Source organism: Canis aureus, chromosome X (assembly GCF_053574225.1).
Source record: "Canis aureus isolate CA01 chromosome X, VMU_Caureus_v.1.0, whole genome shotgun sequence".
Classification (NCBI taxonomy): Eukaryota; Metazoa; Chordata; class Mammalia; order Carnivora; family Canidae; genus Canis; species Canis aureus.
Genome location: NC_135649.1, coordinates 46,747,242 through 46,765,836, shown reverse-complemented (window position 1 = coordinate 46,765,836; position 18,595 = coordinate 46,747,242). Strand labels below are relative to the sequence as shown.

Genomic DNA, 18,595 nt, shown 5'->3' with positions numbered 1-18,595 from the left:
AAATCACTTAAATATGGCTGAATCAAAATTCTCTTTATTGCTTTGGAGAAGACCTAAGCAATTTATAAAGACATAGATCATTGCAGCAGTCCCTATTTGACTAAAGATGACAATTCCCTCACATCTTGAGCTGTGAAGATGCTTATTCTCACTGGGAACGCACTTTGGTAACCCTTCACCTCCCCCCCCAAAAACTCACACAAACATCACCTCCTCCAGAAGCAAAACAATTTTGGAAACATACCAATGAAGGGACATTTAATAATTTCTTTCATTCTTGAAATATTACTAGCTTCTATCATTATCCTTTCCTTCTCTTAAAGAGAAAGGAGTAAAGAATTAGGACTTCATTGGCGATGGTAACTTGAAATAATTAAAAAGAGCAAAAGGAAAGGTGAGGTGATGGATATGTTAATTAGCTTGTGTGCCCCCCAAAGACTAGTTTTGAAAAAATACATTAACATTTTATCAAAGGGTGTATCACAGTTTACCTGCCCCTAAATGAAATGTAAGAAAAGCACTCCACTGTAATGAATACTACAACTCCATAGCAAGGAGAGAAAAAAAAGTGAAATTCTTATCAGGATCATTTAGGTAAAAAAAAAAAAAAAATTGTTGCAATTAGAACTACTTCAGGTAGTTCAGATGAAAGTAGAGATTCCTACCCCAATTCCCATCCTGACCTTACTCAAATTGCTGTCTTGATTTTCCAGTGTTTTAAAATTCAATTACAGAATTGAAGAGAAATCTATCTATTCCACATCCTCTACTTCCTGGAAAGATCATAGCCAAGCTATTTCCCAAAAAAATGAGGGTCTATACTATTTGTTAAGACATTCAGAGAAGGAGTTTTTCCAGTGGATTATGAATCAAGCAGAAAAACAGCAAGGACAGAAAGCTAGTTTTCCGCTTTCAAAATATCAGTTTTGGATAACCAAATCCTTTTTAAGAGGCTTATAAATCTCTGATCTTCTATAGCCTAAAAGCTGCATCATTCTTTATAGCCTAATCAAAAGGATTTCAGGTGCTGTATTTCAAGCATGGTCCGATAATTTGTTAAATAATTATTCTCAGAGATGGAAACAGTATATGTGGGAAAAGAAAAGAAAAGAAAAGAAAAGAAAAGAAAAGAAAAGAAAAGAAAAGAAAAGAAAAGGAAAGGAAAAAAGAAATCTGCTCCCCCGCCCCTGCCCCCGTGATTTCAATTGCCCAGAGTCCCAATAGGCAAAAGTAGAGGAATGAGAGAAGTCTAAATCTGTGACAGATGGAACCAATGTAATGAATCTATGTGCTGCAGAGAGACAAGTGTCCATAATTTAAAAGTCATCACTATGGATATTTAAGACATTTGGTGCTAATGCAAGTATCTTTAAAGTCCAATATGTAAGAAGCAAGAGAACAGAGTTATTTCACAAACCATACTTTGTTTTCTGATCTGTTTCACCTGTATTTCCGTGTTTTCCTAAGATCTGGACAGTCTACCAGTCAAGAAGATCAAAGGATTATGTACATTCTGTTTATATTTTGTGATGGTTTAACATTTGTTTTAAATTATAACGAAGAAGGAAAGTGGAGAGTCAAGATCCAATTTCCAGTCTCAATGTTCTTCATGCATTAAAAAGTGGCATAAAATAAAGGGAACCTCCCCACATTAATCTCTTGAGTTTGTTTCCCAGTCATTAGAACCTATCTCTCTGATCATTAGATTGTGGCTACTTGGGGTACCACAGTGAAAACATCATCCAGAGGCCACATGAAGTGCAGTCTCAGGATAATTTGATTGTTAAGTACTGTCTGTCATGCCCACAGTTGCTCAAAAAGAGAAAGGGAGAAAAGCAGCACAAACATTGTATCCTGGTTATTCAAAATGCACTATTTATTCACTTTAACACAGACGACTTTTTTTTTTTACAGTTGAAACGAAATATTTGATACATAATTTTGAGTTTTTGGCAGCACCTGCAACGAGAGGATCATGGAATACCTCAAGGTAAAGGAGAGATGGCTGAGGCAGGCACAAATTAACCTGAAATTCACCAATCCACTGAAGACATATGGAATCTGAGGCCCCCTGAATGTTAGCCCAATGCATGACAATAAACTAATATTCTGCATGAGGTTTTAATGGAGTATTGTAAAACAGTATAACTCCAATTAGAAATATCTTATTCAAAAACTCCAGTGTTCATTAAAAAAACTTACTGAAAATATTCACTCCACCTTCTAGTGTTTACAATTTCTAAGTCTATATGCACAGTTCCTGGTACTCGTAGATTTCAGCCTTTGGTGTTTTATAATCTTACCTAAACTATATGTCAGCATCCCACTGAGTGTTACTCACCAAAATGCCACTGGTTTTGTCACTTAATGTTTACTGCTTTCATTGAGATATTGTGTAGTGATTTGGCAGAAAAAAATGGTTATGGCTAAGAGGAAAGGGGCTTCAGATGATCTGTCAATAAAATTAACACTTGCCTTGGTCAGACAGGAGGTCTATGAATAGGATACCCATGTAATTTTTTTACTTAAATGACCACATGTCATCTTAACAGTGACAAGTACTTTTGTAAGTGGATGGAGGTCTTTATGTAAGCCTGAGATCTACAAATAGAAACTATTATAAGCAGAGTGCAAGTAGAAAGAGAAGGCCCCAGGTCTCATGCACTTAAAAACAATTAGCATTTAACAGTTCTGATGTACAGATTTTCACCCTAACATGATTGTAGCAAAACAATCATAGAACTTGGAAACCAGTGTGGCTGGCTATAGGCATAGGCAGGATAGGGACCAATACTTAAGAGCTGTGGGGTCCCAGTTCTGGCTTAGACTTCTGGCATCAAAATTACTTTGACAATGGGGTCAGGACTATATTTAAATGGGAAATATTGAGTATGACTGGATTGAGATACTTTCTTCCACTTGTCTATGTAGCCAAAAAGTCCCAGAGCTCTTAAAGCACATAAGGTCCCATGTGTAAGGCTGATTCCATATGTGGCTACAACGGAGAGTTCTAGGCTATATTCCTGTGAAAGCTCCTGCTTCCTCCCTGGCCTACATCTCTTTTGGGGGGCCATTTCTAACTGTCCCTCACTGCCTTGGGTCACTATTTTATATCATAGATGTTTAAAAAGTACAGGCTAAAAGCTTTGCAGGACAAACAGATCAACCAACAAGAACTAGACTGCATATTTGCAATACAGTATATAGCTAGCAGTCATGGTAATCAAAATTTGGCAAACCATTTTTTGTTTTTTAATATGGTCCTTTTAGGATATTTATATCAGGGCACATAATGACTACTCAGAGCCCAAGAATTTATCCTGCCATGGCGCAAAAGAAAGAGCTGTGTAGTTGCTGTTAAATGCTGATCCCAAAATAGTTTGAGAATTTTAAAAGTCCATCTCCAAAATCTTAGCTGTTGTCTTAAGAAACATCTACTGATAACATGGCACTGAAACATAGTTTGTACCTTCCAGATACATAGAACTTAGACCTGGAAGGGATTTTAAACCAAATATCTAGGCAGCACAGAAATTCTTCTTATGGTGTTTTAACAGATGGTCACTTAGTATCTTCTTGAATATTTTCATTGGAAGAGAGTTCATTATTAAGGCAGTCCATTCCACTGTTGGGCAACTCTATGAGAAACTCATTCTACCACTGGGTTAAAGTCTGCTCTCATGTTACTTTCAATGTCCTAGTTTGGCCAGCTGAACATAACAGTGCAACATTCAAGATATTAGTTCCTTCTATAAGAAATATTTGAATGAAGGAACCTTGTGAGAAAAGCTCATTATCCCCAAATCTTTCCTGAAGTTTCCTCTGAGAGCAGAGCATGGTGGACCAAAGGACCATCAAAATTATGAGCAGAGAGCACTGCATCCAAAGCCATATACGAAGCAGCATCGCTAAATTGATAAGTGGTTGTCAGAGAAGCAACATCCCTATGCAGCAAAAGTGGACTTACGGAGTAAAAGCAGACCAACCATCTATTTGCAAGGGTTGTTGGCATATTTAAGCATAATCTAGTCACTAGTACCCTGTAACTTCAAAAACAAAGAGATAATCAACTTCCAGTGTCATCAGTGTATCTCTTATTGAGATATTTTTTGAAAAGCTCAAATGGGAACAAACCATATATAAAGATTCAAACAAGGCAGTGTACACCATTAAACTCTTGTATACCTAATTATCACAACCTTTTTATAATTGAAGCTTAGGAATCCTTGTTTGCATTATTTTTTAAATTGTAACACAGCTCAGTCTTATTTTTTTCCTTTGGCAGAAATGTCAGAAACTGCTTGCCAAGAGTCCATGGTGACATTTGTTAGTTGACTAATGGAACACTTTAAGAGATAGCTGTAGCTCTTTAACTCCTTCATGCTGCTGGGTTCTAAGTTTAAACTGTTATTTGAAAATATTTAAATCTCTCAGGACTAAAGCTTTCTGAAATGTCCTGATACACACAAGAAGGAAACAGCAGAAATCACACAAAATACACTTGGCTTGATAAAGCTTTTTTTTTTTTTAATCACTCTATAACCTTAATTTGAAAGGCTCTGATACATGATCACAACCTTCTATCTTACCCTCTTGTTTGTATATGTGCACTCTTAGAGGGGCACAGTTATTCTGACACTACTGACTGAACAATTTGGGGCCCACTTTTTAAAAGGCTTCCCACTTTTAACAGCATGAGGATCCTGCTTTGGAACCACTATTCAAGTCAATAGTGTGACCTAACATGCAATGTTCCAGCTGTTCCTCTACAGCCAACACCTGCCTGACAGCTTCTTCAAAGGCCACTGTCACATTGGTATCATCTTTGGCACTTGTTTCTAGATAAGGGTAATCCCCATTCTCCATGCACCAGGCTTGTGCCTCCTCAGTTGTCACTTGCCTGTCCTCTTTGTCTACCTTGTTACCCAGAACTACAAAGGGGAAGTGCTCAGGGTCTTTCACATCTGCATAGTAGATGAATTCTTTCTGCCAGTTACCAAGGTTCTCAAAGCTCTGCCGGTCATCCACGCTGAAGGTCAAGAGGCAGCAGTCTGCTCCCCTGTAGAAGGGTGTCCTAAGGCTCTTGAAACGCTCCTGCCCTGCAGTATCCCAGATCTGGAGAGTTACAAAACGTCCATCCACCTCCAGATCTCGATTTAAGAACTCTACCCCTATGGTGTGAAAAGCCTGGGAGTCAAATTTATTGGTTACATAACGGTTCATAAGTGAGCTTTTCCCAACTCCACCATCACCCAGGAGAATAACCTTTAAGAGCAAGGATTTCCCACTCATTGTTGCAGCACCAGATGGGAAGGAGTTTATAACCTAGAGAACCTGAAAATAAAATAAAAAGTAGGAGGGAAAACAGTTAAACTTGAAACTGAAATTAACTTCATAGTAAATTTCTCTGAATTATATGGCCTACTAGTTTAACTTCTCTTGATTCATGCTCATTAATTATATAGTACAGCAGAAGGAATAAAATCCCTTTGCATACAAAGGAAACTAGGTCTTGGTTTTCTGAGGTCTTTTGCCTGTGCCAGGAAAATGGCTGAATGCCATGGGTAAATGGACTAGCAGATGGTGTTATAATTTGGTTAGTTCTGACCCTATTCTAGGGGAGAGAGTCTAGAAAAGGAATACCACTCAAATGTACAACCATATTATTAGTTTCCAATTTGACAGTTCCAAACAAGAGGCAAATAGTACAAAACTGATTTGGAATTTGAAGTCTGTTCATGATGGACCCAAGAATTATTGAGGAGAGAAAGTTGTATAAGCTAAAATTTTAATTTCATCAGTAGAGTTTGGGGGCTACAATTAGACCGGACCTCAGAACTTGGAAGAAAGATAAAGGTCAAGTTTCTTTGGGCATTTGCCTCATTATACTTGCATTCATACAGATACCCTCACAAATAAAGGATCTTTCATAATCTTTTCTTCATGTAAGTTGATGATTATTGACTGGTATCATTATAACAGCTATCATTTAGGAAGAAATCTTGAATGGCTTATTAATATTTAGATTTAGGTTCTAATTCCATAATAGCACCAATGAAAATATACTGTAAACTTTAAAGTGCTAATAATTATGCAGTTCCCTTCCTGTTACCTCCACAACATGTCTGTATATGTAATATCTAGAATGCATCTTAAAATAAAAGATCAAATGTTTACTGAACAACTAATCTGTACTAGATTTTGTTAGGTACTTTCACACTAGAGTCATTTGGGAACAAAACAATGATGATGTTAATTGGGTGTTATTTATGCAAGAGACCCAAAGAGATGAAAAGCAGTTACTAATCACAAGAGCACATGCAAAAGAGCTTCTGTAGGCAAATGCATTTGAAATGTAATTTTCAAAAGCTTCATTAGTCCTTAGTATTATATTGGTGCATGTGTAATAATTATATATTTCTAAATATTCCTTTTTAAGATGTCAAATGAAAAAAATAAAATATATACCTACCCAGTTGGGTCTTTGCCACAATTTTAGTCTTTTCTTTTCCTTGTTGTTTTATTCTTTTTAGGGTTCTAGAAAATGGATTGGGAAATGTTATTTTTAAAAATCTATAATAAAATAAAGTTAAGTCTTTATGTAAATATACTCAAGTCAGGAAAGAAACAGACCCACCTCAACTTACCTATGGAGGATGCTTTTCACAAATATACTTAAGAGTTCAAAATGCTATAAATGCTTAACATGGACAAAATAATATTATTGCAAAAAAACTTAACTTGTCCTAATGAGTATACTCATATGATTTTTAAAGTTTTGTATGTCTCTCCATGCAAAGTAAAGGTAAATCAAAGGAAGTAGACGATATTCACAATAGACAATATTCAGGAAAGAGAAAGCACAGAGGAGTCTAAGACATGTTGAAATCCTAAGTCAGAGATGAAACTCCTTCCCTTTATGTTTACCGATGTTCCTATCTCCAAAAAAGTTAATGCATTCACCAATCTGCCTCGAGGTTGTCTCTGCAATTGATTCCACAAGATTAGAGAAGAAATCATGTTTGGAGATTCCTTGTTTACAATATATTCTCTTGGCTAATTATTTTATTCATTAATTTTGATCATCTGTCTTGAACACAGGTTTTAGTATTTAGCTGGCTTTATTAAATTCAAACAACTTCACTTAACATTATAGTTAATTATGGCAAGAGTGTTATTTAAGCAGCATCGAGAGTGCTGGTTTAAAGAGAAAAACAGTTCTTAGATTTGTTGAGTATTCTTTACTGAGGAATAAAGATTGTAAGAAATCTCTATTGCCTAATAATCTCATGTTATTTTTTCAAATATAGATAAAGCATATAATAAGGAACTCATTAGAAATCTAAATTGGTAATTATGAATTTAAATAATGTCTTCTAAATTGATAGGCTTTATCCTCCTCCTTGGTCTATATCTACTCTAGACATTTTTCAAGTTTTCTACCATTTCTGATTTTTGCCCTCTTTTTTCCTGCTCTCAAATTGTTGTCTTTGGAACTAGCTCAAGTAACAAGCATTTCTTTAAATGGAAATATACAAGTCTTAGCACACTTCTTTACTTTTTATACTGGTCTGTAGGATAATGTTACAGAATGTTCACTTTAAAAAGGAACAGAGGGAAAAAAAGGAACAGAGGAAGTACAAACATGGGTAACAATACTAATAGTATTAAGGGTCCATGACAAATGAGCTTCCTCAAGTTCCTAGCAAACAGGTGTTCACATCATTAAACAACTCAGTAACTCTACTTTCCTGGCTGTGGATAAACTCAAATGATGGGTCAAGGACTGAGTGAATGTGGAAACCAAATACTCAACTCCAGGAATAATTATGAAGTATTAATAACTATGTCAGATAACGCTGCAGTTGCTTGTGCATTCCCTATCTGGTCATTTGCACAAATAACTTCTGGGTACATAAGCTCTATACCAGGGAAAAGGGAGGAAAAGCAATGTGGCTCCGTGTCAAGTGCACTGGATTGGCAGCAGTCAGGAGACAAAAGTCTTCATCACTACTACGCCATTCATTTATTTTATGGACTTGAGCAGGTTATTTAATCTTGCTGTGTTTCAATATCTTCCTATATAAATATGGATTTGTAATCCCTGCCCTATTTAACTCACAGGATTTGAGGAAAAATGAATAACTTATGAAGTTTGCAAAGATTTGGAAGCATTTATTGAAATTTTTGGTTTGAGATTTTTGTTCTTCTTGCTCCTCCACCTCCTTTCATTCACCGTTGGGGGCCTTGTGACTCAGTATTAACCCTTCTCAGAAAAGGCCTGCCAGTAGGAAGATACTATTCTCTTTCTTCAATATCTGAGAAGGCCTTGTTCCCCAACAATTTTGAGTATCTGCGTATACCACAGAATCTCAGCATTGGAGGGACCCTAAGGGTCTTCCTGTCCAATCCTGCCACTGATGCTTGAGAAAACATTTGAGTTCCAATTGTGTGCTGTGTCCTTACTAAAAAGTAACCCTCCGCTCTCATCCACTGTCTCCAACTCCCATTTCTTTCCTGAAGGTAGAATTGAATACAATTTAGACATGTCTTCTTGCCTTCAGTCACTAAATCCTGTGGAGTTTTCCTTGGAATATTCTTTTCCAGTCCTCTGCTACCATCCTCACTTTGGCCCACAGCTCCTTGCATCTATTGTGAAAACGTCCTGGCTCTTCTCTCCCTGCCTCTGGTTTCTCCCTATCTACTTTGGTAAACTTCATCACTTCAGCACCCATTGGGTGTAGACATTACTGGAAATGCATACATTTTTAAGGCAAGGTCTTACCCTCAAGGAATTCATGAAGTAATATGTTAGGTTCAGATCTCATGATTTGCAGTTGAAATGGTATCATTATACTGCCTTATTTTGTCAAACAACCTTTTTTTCTAAGTATATCTTTCCTATACAACCAAATTTTAAATTCCTGGATGGTAATACTCTTGTTTGTATCTGTCTTTGAAGTCTCTCCAGCATGCAGCAAGCACCAGGGTCCTTCATATGGATAATCAATAATATTTGCTAATTAATTAACTGTTTAGGTCGGTGCTCAGAACCAGTGCCTCCGAAATGATGTCAAGGTACAAGAGATCTGCAGTTCTGTAAGATGTTCAAATACTATTATTTATTTGTGACTAAAGAGCAGAAGTTATGGACTTATCTGGGTCACTTTCTAGATGAGACTTAACAGGAATTTCACCTGTTGAAAGTCGATGGAAATACTCTAGTTCCCCTCCCCGTACATTTTTAAGATAAATATATAAATTTCTCTGTCCCCACCAAATATAAGAGCAGTATAATTATCTCTACGTCATGTTTTCAGCGGATGCTTGCATCCTTTTTTTTTTAATTTTTATTTATTTATGATAGTCACACACACAGAGAGAGGCAGAGACACAGGCAGAGGGAGAAGCAGGCTCCATGCACCGGGAGCCCGATGTGGGATTCGATCCCGGGTCTCCGGGATTGCGCCCTGGGCCAAAGGCAGGCGCTAAACCGCTGCACCACCCAGGGATCCCGGATGCTGGCATCCTTATCATCATTATCATCACCATCATTTGAAAATAAGTGTGATTCCTTTAGTACATACTCAAAAAGGACTAGCATAGTATAAAAGCAAACCAATTTTTTTCCTTCCCCAGAATATGTCAAGTTAAAGTCAAACCTTAAAAGGAGATAGCATTAAGTAGGCAATAGAATTCTTTGATAACCCTAAGTACATGTAACAGGAAAGTCAAATCCCTTATGCATCCTATATGGGTCCTCTATTAGCTTAGGATTTTGACTAAAATGTTTAATCTGATTATGGTCCTATTCCAAGAAAGATCTGTCTTTAAACAACTCAAATATCCTAGAGGTGCAATTCTCCTTTCTAACCAATTTCCCACAATTAGCAAGAATTTTCTAAGAATGGTATATTCACTTTTTTCCCCATTTAGAGTCTAAGTCTCAGACAATAAGGTAAATTAGAAATTCACATGACTGATACTCCCTAGTTTTCTTTGTTCTTTAGCACACTTGAAAACTTTCGAATCTGCTGTGCCCGCACCCACACAGTTTATTAAAATTATTGTATTTAGTTGGGGAGGTTTAGGAGTGTGTGTGGGGGGGTGTGGAAGGAAGCAGTACAATGACAAGAAAGAGGTTAAACCTTTGAAAACAGTACATTTTAGTGTGATGATGTAAAGAAGAGAAACAAAAAACCAAACTGGCAACATCAGTTCAGTTGCCATGGGTGAAATGATGCTCAAATCCATAGTGCAGTTTGTTTGGGAGCAAGTGTTAAGAGGGATGTGGTACTGCAGGGCTGGGGGTGGGGGAGAAGCAACAGGGGAGAGCTAGGCAGTGGATGAGAGTGCCCCTGATAGCAATCTGCACAGAGGAGGAGCCATGGTTGAAGCTGTAGGGAAAGCCAATCTTGGTGATACTGGTTGGGCCACTAAATTCACTGTTGATTCCTGGCACAGTATTTGGAAAATACTGCGCTGGGGAACAGGGCAGGGCTTGCTTTAACTTATGTAAAAATCAATACAAATAAGAAATTATTGTGTCTTTGAGACCCTCTATCTTAAATGGTGTAGGTTGTTTCCAGTACAACCTGATGCTTATGGGGGAGGGGGGGTTCTGTAGCGGGGAAGCCCACTGACGCACTGGATTCATTGTGCAGAGCAAACAAGTTATCCGCTACATTCCTGCTCTGAGTCTAAATGCCACAGCTGTCATGCCACTGAAACACAGTTCCCCACATTTATGACTATATTTATATCCTATATGCAACCAGAAGGGTTCAATGTGGAATTTCATCTCTAACCTTTCACTCCTCACAACAGTTCTAGGGCTATGAGCCCGAAGACACACTAGATAGCAATTTGGCACTGTTCCCAGGCCACTTCTTCCCAAGTAGGCTGCCAGGGGACAGGTAGGTGAGGTTTGAGTGACGGAGTACAGGGGAAAGAAGCTTCCTTAGGAGACCGGGAATGCTGTCATCTCTATGACAGGGTCACTGTTAGCATTGAGGATCTGGAAAGTGAGATGTTAAGCACAATTCCTACTACCATCCACCAAGGTGGGCTCACCTCACCCCCATCTCTCAGAACTAGCGGCTGTGGCGCATGCGCACTGAGCCACACCCGTTCCCAACGGAGCCCTGCGTCCATCTGCGGGGCTTTGGCAGCAGCTCCGAATTACTCAGCAACGCCCCCCTCTATCGTCACCTTCCTTCCCCAACTCGGACCTCTGCAGTGCCTAGGCCTCTTTCCCAAGGTGCAAGGACCCCGGGGGATCACCGAGACCTCCCTTTCTCCGTCTTCCAACAGGCCCCCCACCTCCCGGCCTCCCGCGTCCACTGGCAGCGAGCCCCTCTCCCTGCCCACGCACCGGTACCTTACCCAATACAATGGGAGAGCGATGGGAGGGGGCCAGGCAGGTCAGCTCTGCGTGCCGGCAGTCCGGCTCCTCAGTGACACGGTCACCGCTCCTGCTGCCTCCTCGTCCTCGGTGGGGCAGCAAGAGCAGCTCGGACGTCGGTGGCCTGACAGCTGCCGCTCGCGCCCGCCAGGGCCGCCGCGCAGCGTCTCGCGCCCGCGCCCGCCAAGGGAGGGGGCGGGGCCCGCGCCGCCTCCTTGTGCCCCTTTCTTGGTGCTAGAGACCCGGCGCGCCTCCCGCCCTCGCTTGTAAAGAGCGCTCCCTGGCTTGCTCGCTTTTCTTTCACGCTCAGGGTCCAACCCTGTCCTCTCCTCTCTTCTCCGATTAGTAGGCACAATGACAATGGACCGTCAGATATTGCTCTCCCACTTCACTCCTCTGCTGCCTGGGGGGCCTCGCCCCATTTTCTGCAATAACCCTTCAACCTATCTCATTTACCTTTCCTCCAAACCCTCTACTTTTGTAGAAGATAGCACATACACCCTCTGGTTTCAAATAACTCAGGGAAATACATGATCACAGCGCATTACTAGGCCCTCTAGCTGGGCACTGCTCATGAAATTCTCTAGGCAATCCAAACAGAAAGGTTCACATTGATAGCTCAGGCCTGGAAGACAAACTGCCCTTTATCCTTTAACAGCTACCTTTCTAGACAGCCACACAGAGAGTATTACCTGAGGTCATTTAGCCTGCACTCCAACTCTCTGTCAGGCAGATTCATCTCCGAAGCTTCCCTGATGTATGAGAATCTGTGCCTGTGTGCTATCCCTCACTCATCGTGTGCCCCCTCAGGGCTGTCCATCTAGACCACTATCTCTTTACAAGTCAGCCATTCAATCAAATCTCATAGGCCCCAGGTTAACTATCATTTCCTTAAGGTAACCTTTCTCAATAACCCCAGAATAGAAAAAGTGCTCTGACTTACTTTCTGGTGGTCTCCTGTAGCCAGCCTGCTGTATTTTTCTTCATAATATGTATCCATTTAGGAATAGTTATTTAAATGTATGATTATTTAACTGACAACTGCCTTCCTCCACTAAACTATGTTTTACCAGAAAGTCAAGGATTGTAATGGTTTAGATTTATTATCATATCCTCAAAGCCTAGGTCAATCTTATTACATAGGACATGCTCGGAAAATATTTAATATGAATGAATGTTATATCATCAATTATTGTTATTTTAAAATAAGATTAATGGATCTAATTGAATTCCTTGTGCTTCTAACTTAAACCAGTCTTGCTGTCCACAAAAACACCCTAAAACACACTTCTGATAAAGAGATGTACTTAATCCTCCAAATCAGTTTTTACTCACATATTCTTATCTGTAATAAAAGAAAACTTTTGATCATAGGTCTCTATATATGTATATGTATTTATAAGTTATATACATTTCCACTGTGTATATATACTTTATTACATTATGTATACCTTATAATACATACACATTAAAATACTCTGACAGGGTGACAGGGATTAAGGAGGGCACATTACGTGGTGAGCACTGGGTGTTATACTTTATGTTGGGAAATTGAATTTAAATAAGAAACAAAAAATACTCCAACACAGAAATTTAAAAATAATAAGAAAAAACAAGTACCTTGATGCCTCAATGTTGTCTTTCTGCACTTAAATAAATAATTTTGTAAACTGCTCAAAACAACAATTCTTCATATTAGAGTCTCTCATCCTTAAGCGAATCTAGACTCTTTCGTCCTTTTCTCATAGATGCTATTTTCCAAAGTTTAATGATCTTTGAGAATCCTCCAAACCTAAGTGCAAGATTTAAGGAACTTTTTTTTTTTTAATCTTTATTTATTTATGATAGTCACACACAGAGAGAGAGAGGCAGAGACACAGGCAGAGGGAGAAGCAGGCTCCATGCACCGGGAGCCCGACGTGGGATTCGATCCCGGGTCTCCAGGATCACGCCCTGGGCCAAAGGCAGGCGCCAAACCGCTGCGCCACCCAGGGATCCCATGGGAACTTTTACTTTTTAGGCTTGGACACCCAATTCTGTAGCCAGAAGCTCATACTGCTGAAAGCATTACATATTTGCAGAATGTGGGAACCCTTAGGGGTAAGTGAAATCCTGTCAGCCCAAAGATTCCTAACTGCAAATCCTGCACTAAAAGAATCTTTAGAAGCCATTTGAAAAGCAATTACCATTTATGGGAACAGAAACAATGTGACTACCATTAGTTAACGAGGAGATAGCACCAAATGGACAGCTCAAAGTTTCAAATAATTGCTGTAGGTTTTGTGACTCTCAACTAGAGTATTCCAAATGATCCACCTCTCAAACCATGTCCTCCATGAATAATGAATGCTTCCATGCATAATGAAATAATTTAGCCCATCTTTGTGACACAATTACACACACACACATCACTTTTCTACCAAAAATAGAATCATATTATGGTCATATTTTGGTTACATAGTAACCTAAACCATAATTGCCTTTATATACTGGGGAAAAGCTTACTTTTGTAGAGTGACACACACATGCAAAAATCAGCATTCAATGTATGGAATTTATTATCTCCAAAAGTCCACAATCCTGATTCAATTTTAAATACATTGACCTGGGTTTAAAGAAGACATAACTGGAATGTAATCAATATAAAAGAAAAGCTTGATTCAGCGTTCACAAGATGCATACAAGCAAGAGTTCCATGAACGGTTCAAACAAATTAATAAACAGTGCATATTTTTCCCTTCCCAAAGGATTACAATGCATATTAGAACATTAAAGACTCTTGGAATTTTGCATTAAAGAAAACATTTCCCAAATATTTGTGATCACAGATTCCTTTTTTTTATGGAACACCTGGTAACAGGACTAGTACACTTCAGAACCCAATTTGGCAACTGCTGTCTTAAGCAATTTTACAGTGTTATAATGTGATAAAAGGTCATCACTTTGCCTTAAACATGGATGGTAATATATGTCATCTTGCTTGGCCACACAAATTGGTTTGTAGTGGCTTTTTGGAGAATTGTGCTGTGAAGGATTCTAATAATCAATAAGGTGAATCCAGCTCAGTAGGAAAGACAGATTAATTAGTAATGATTACCATGGATGAAGCAATGTGTTTGTCATCCTTGGCCTAGAGTATTTATATGGCAACTATACTTTTCATATTTTCCAGATAGTTCTGATTTTGAATATTTTGTTCTTTTGTCCCCATATCTACAGTAATACTTATAGCACCATTTGATGTTTTATTCAGAAAATATAGTAGCCATAGGTATGTAAAAAGGAAATTGGACAGTAAAATTTGCCAATATTTACCAACCATTGTCTAAAGCAAGCCACTGGTTCTGGTGACATGATATTTTTTATTTAAATTCAATTAGCCAACATATAGTACATCACTAGTGACAATATTTTTTTATTACTTGCCTGAGTGGAACAGGGATACTTTGCAAGTTTTTCCATAGCTTGAAGGGAAAATCTCTGAAGACTATTCAATTATTGAAAGCCTCAGTATGAATTCAGTTTTCTTTTTTAAAAACATGTATTTTCAAGCCCTGTTTACTAAAAAACACTTAGAAACAATGAAAAGCTTGGTGTCAAAGAGCACCTCTAGTACACAGACTGAGATTCTAAATACCATTCTCTGATGAGAGGAACCAAAATTTCTTAGAGAAATGGCTGATTCTAGTTCTTTTTTTTTTATTTTTTTTTATTTATTTATGATAGTCACAGAGAGAGAAAGAGAGAGAGGCAGAGACACAGGCAGAGGGAGAAGCAGGCTCCATGCACCGGAAGCCCGATGTGGGATTCGATCCCGGGTCTCCAGGATCGCGCCCTGGGCCAAAGGCAGGCGCCAAACCGCTGCGCCACCCAGAGATCCCTGATTCTAGTTCTATGGCAAGAAGTGTCCAGGATGAACCTGGAATATCTTGTCATATCAGATATCAAAGAAGTTAAGGACTTGTGAGATAAAAGAAAATAATGTATTGGTCTCTGTCTCCAGTGTCTGGCACAGAGCTCCTAAATCCCATATAAATTCCTAAGTGATTAGACCATTGAGAGCATCTTTTGATCTAATAATTGATCTTCTTTAAAATTTAAATTCAATTCAGTTAACATGATGTATTATTAGTTTCAGAGGTAGAATTTAGTGATTCATCAGTTTGTACATAACAACCAGTGCTCATTACATCAAGTGCCATCCTTAATGCCCATCACCCTTAATTACCCCATCCTCCAACTCCCCTCCCCTCCAGGAACCTCAGTTTGTTTCCTAGAGTTAAGAGTCTCTTATAGTTTGTATGTGTATACACACACACACACACACACACACACACACACACACTACCTCTTGTTCATCCATTCATCTGTTGATGGACATCTGGGCTCTTTCTATAGTTTGGGTATTGTGGGCATTGCTGCTATAAACATTGGGGTGCATGTACCCCTTTAAATCACTATTTTTGTGTCCTTTGGATAAATACCTAGTAGTGTAATTGCTGGATCTCTCTCTCTCTCTTTTTTTTTCTAATTTTATTTATTTATGATAGTCACAGAGAGAGAGACAGAGAGGTGGAGACACAGGCAGAGGGAGAAGCAGGCTCCATGCACCAGGAGCCCGACATGGGATTCGATCCCGGGTCTCCAGGATCACGCCCTGGGCCAAAGGCGGGCGCTAAACCGCTGCGCCACCCAGGGATCCCACCTCTCTCTTTTTTAAAGATTTTTATTTATTCATTCATGAGAGAGAGAGAGAGAGAGAGAGAGAGAGGCAGAGATAAAGGCAGAGGGAGAAGCAGGCTCCATGCAGGGAGCCCGACGTGGGACTCGATCCCGGGACTCCAGGATAACACCCTGGGCTGAAGGCAGGCGCTAAACCGCTGAGCCACCCAGGGATCCCCAGTTACTGGATCTCAAGGTAGTTCTACTTGTAACTTTTTGAGGAACCTCCATACTGTTTTCAAGAGTGGCTATACCTACCAGTTTGCATTCCCATCAACAGTGGTTTCCCTTTGTCTACATCTTTACCAACATCTGTTGTTTCCTGAGACGTTAATTGTAGCCATTCTGACTGGTGTGGGGTGGTAGCTCATTTTGTGTGTGTGTTTTTAAAGATTTTATTTATTCATTTAAGAGATAGAGAGAAAGCACAAGCCAGGGTGAGAGGCAGAGGGAGAAACAGACTCCTCACTGAGCAGTGAGCCCAATGCTGGGCTTGATTTGAGAACCCTGGGATCATGACCAGATTCAAAGGCAGACACTCAATTGACTGAACCACCCAGGAGCCCCTCTTATTTTGGTTTTGATTTGTATTTCCCTGATGCTGAGTGATGTTGAGCATTTTTCATGTGTCTGTTAGCCATTCATATGACTTCTTTGGAGAAATGTCTATTCGTGCTTTATTCCCATTTCTTTAATGGATTTTTTGGTTTTGTGGTGTTAGGTTTGGTAAGTTCTTTATGGATTTTGGATACTAACCCTTTATCTGATTAGTCATTTGCAAATGGCTTCTCCCATTCTGTAGGTTGCCTTTTAGTTTTGTTGACTGTTTCCTTTGTTGTGCAAAAGCTTTCTCTCTTGATGAGGTTCTAATAGTTCATTTTTGCTTTTGTTTCCCTTGCCTAGACACGTCTAGCAAGAAGTTGCTGCAGCCAAGGCCAAGAGGTTTCTGACTGTGTTCTCCTCTAAGGTTTGAGTGGATTCCTGTGTCATATTTAGGTCTTTCATCTATTTTGAGTTTGTCTATTGTGTAACAAAGTGGTCCAGTATGATTCTTTTGCATTTGGCTTTCCAACTTTCCCAACATCATTGGTTGAAGAGACTTTTTTTTCATTAGATTTTCTTTCCTGCTTTGTTGAAGATTAGTTGACCATAGAATTTAGGGTCTATTTCTGGGTTTCCTATTCTGTTCCATTGATCTGTATGTTTGTTTTTGTGCCAGTATCATACTACCTTGATGATTACAGCTTTGTAATACAGCTTGAAGTCCAGAATTGTGATGCCTCCAGCTTTGGTTTTCTTTTTCAACATTATTTTGGCTATCCAGGGTCTTTTCTGGTTCCATACAAATTTTAGGATTATTTGTTCCAGTTCCTTAAAAAATTCTGTTGGTATTTTAATAAGGATTGCTTTGAATGTGTATATTGCTTTGGGTGGCATAGACATTTTAACAGTATTTGTTCTTCCAACCCATGAGCATAGAATGTTTTTCCATTTCTTTGTGTCTTCCTCAATTTCTTTCACAAGTATTCTATAGTACAGATCCTTTACCTCTTTGGTTAGGCTTATTCCTCGGTATCTTACGGTTTTTTTTTTTTTTTTTTGAGGATCTTATGGTTTTTGATGCAATTGTGAGTGGGACTGATTCCTTGAATTCTCTTTCTTTAGTTTCATTGTTAGCATAAAGAAATGCAACTGATGGGATGCCTGGGTGGCTAAATGGTTGAGCATCTGCCTTCAGCTCAGGGTGTGATCCTGAGGTTCCAGGATCAAGTCCCAAATCAGGCTTCGCACAGGGAGCCTGATTCTCCTTCTGCCTATGTCTCTCTCTCTCTCTCTCTTTCTCTCTCTCCCTCTCTCTCTCTGTCTTTCTCTAATGAATAAAAAAATAAAATCTTAAAAAAAAAGAAATGCAACTGACTTCCATGCATTGTTTTTATATCCTTCAATTTTGCTGAATTTCCGTATTCTAGCAATTTGGGGGGAGAATTTTCTACATACAGTATCATATTGTCTGCAAAGAGTGAAATTTTCACTTCTTCCTTGCCAATTTGGATGCCTTTTATTTCTGTTTTGTTGTCTGAATGCTGAGGCTAGGATTTGCAGTACTGTGTTAAATAACAATGGTGAGAGTGGACATCCCAGTCTTGTTCCTGACCTTAGGGGAAAAGCTCTCAGTTTTTCCCCATGGAGAATGATATTGGCTGTAGGTCTTTCATATATGGTATTTATGATGTTGAAGTACGTTCCTTTATCTCTACTTTGTTGATGGGTTTTATCATGAATGGATAGTGTACTTTGTCAAATGATTTTTCTGCATCTATTAAGAGAATGATATAGTTCTTATTCTTTCTTTTATTAATGTGGTGTATCACACTGATTTGCAAATATTGAACTATCCCCGCACCCCAGGAATAAATTCCACTTGTTCATGGTGAATAATCCTTTTAATGTACGATTGGATCCTATTAG

At 39.0% G+C, this 18,595-nt stretch overlaps 1 protein-coding gene across 1 annotated transcript; it reads right to left on the bottom strand.

The window, feature by feature from the left end:
* Nucleotides 1-1,847: 1,847 nt before the first annotated feature.
* On the bottom strand, nucleotides 1,848-11,595 carry RAB9B (RAB9B, member RAS oncogene family). Its single transcript, XM_077890407.1, has 3 exons — nucleotides 11,386-11,595; nucleotides 6,473-6,537; nucleotides 1,848-5,334 (listed from the first exon to the last, which is right to left on the bottom strand). The coding sequence occupies exon 3, from the start codon at nucleotides 5,290-5,292 to the stop codon at nucleotides 4,687-4,689; it is 606 nt and encodes a 201-aa protein (XP_077746533.1). The 5' UTR covers nucleotides 5,293-5,334; nucleotides 6,473-6,537; nucleotides 11,386-11,595; the 3' UTR covers nucleotides 1,848-4,686.
* Between the last annotated feature and the right edge of the window lie 7,000 nt (nucleotides 11,596-18,595).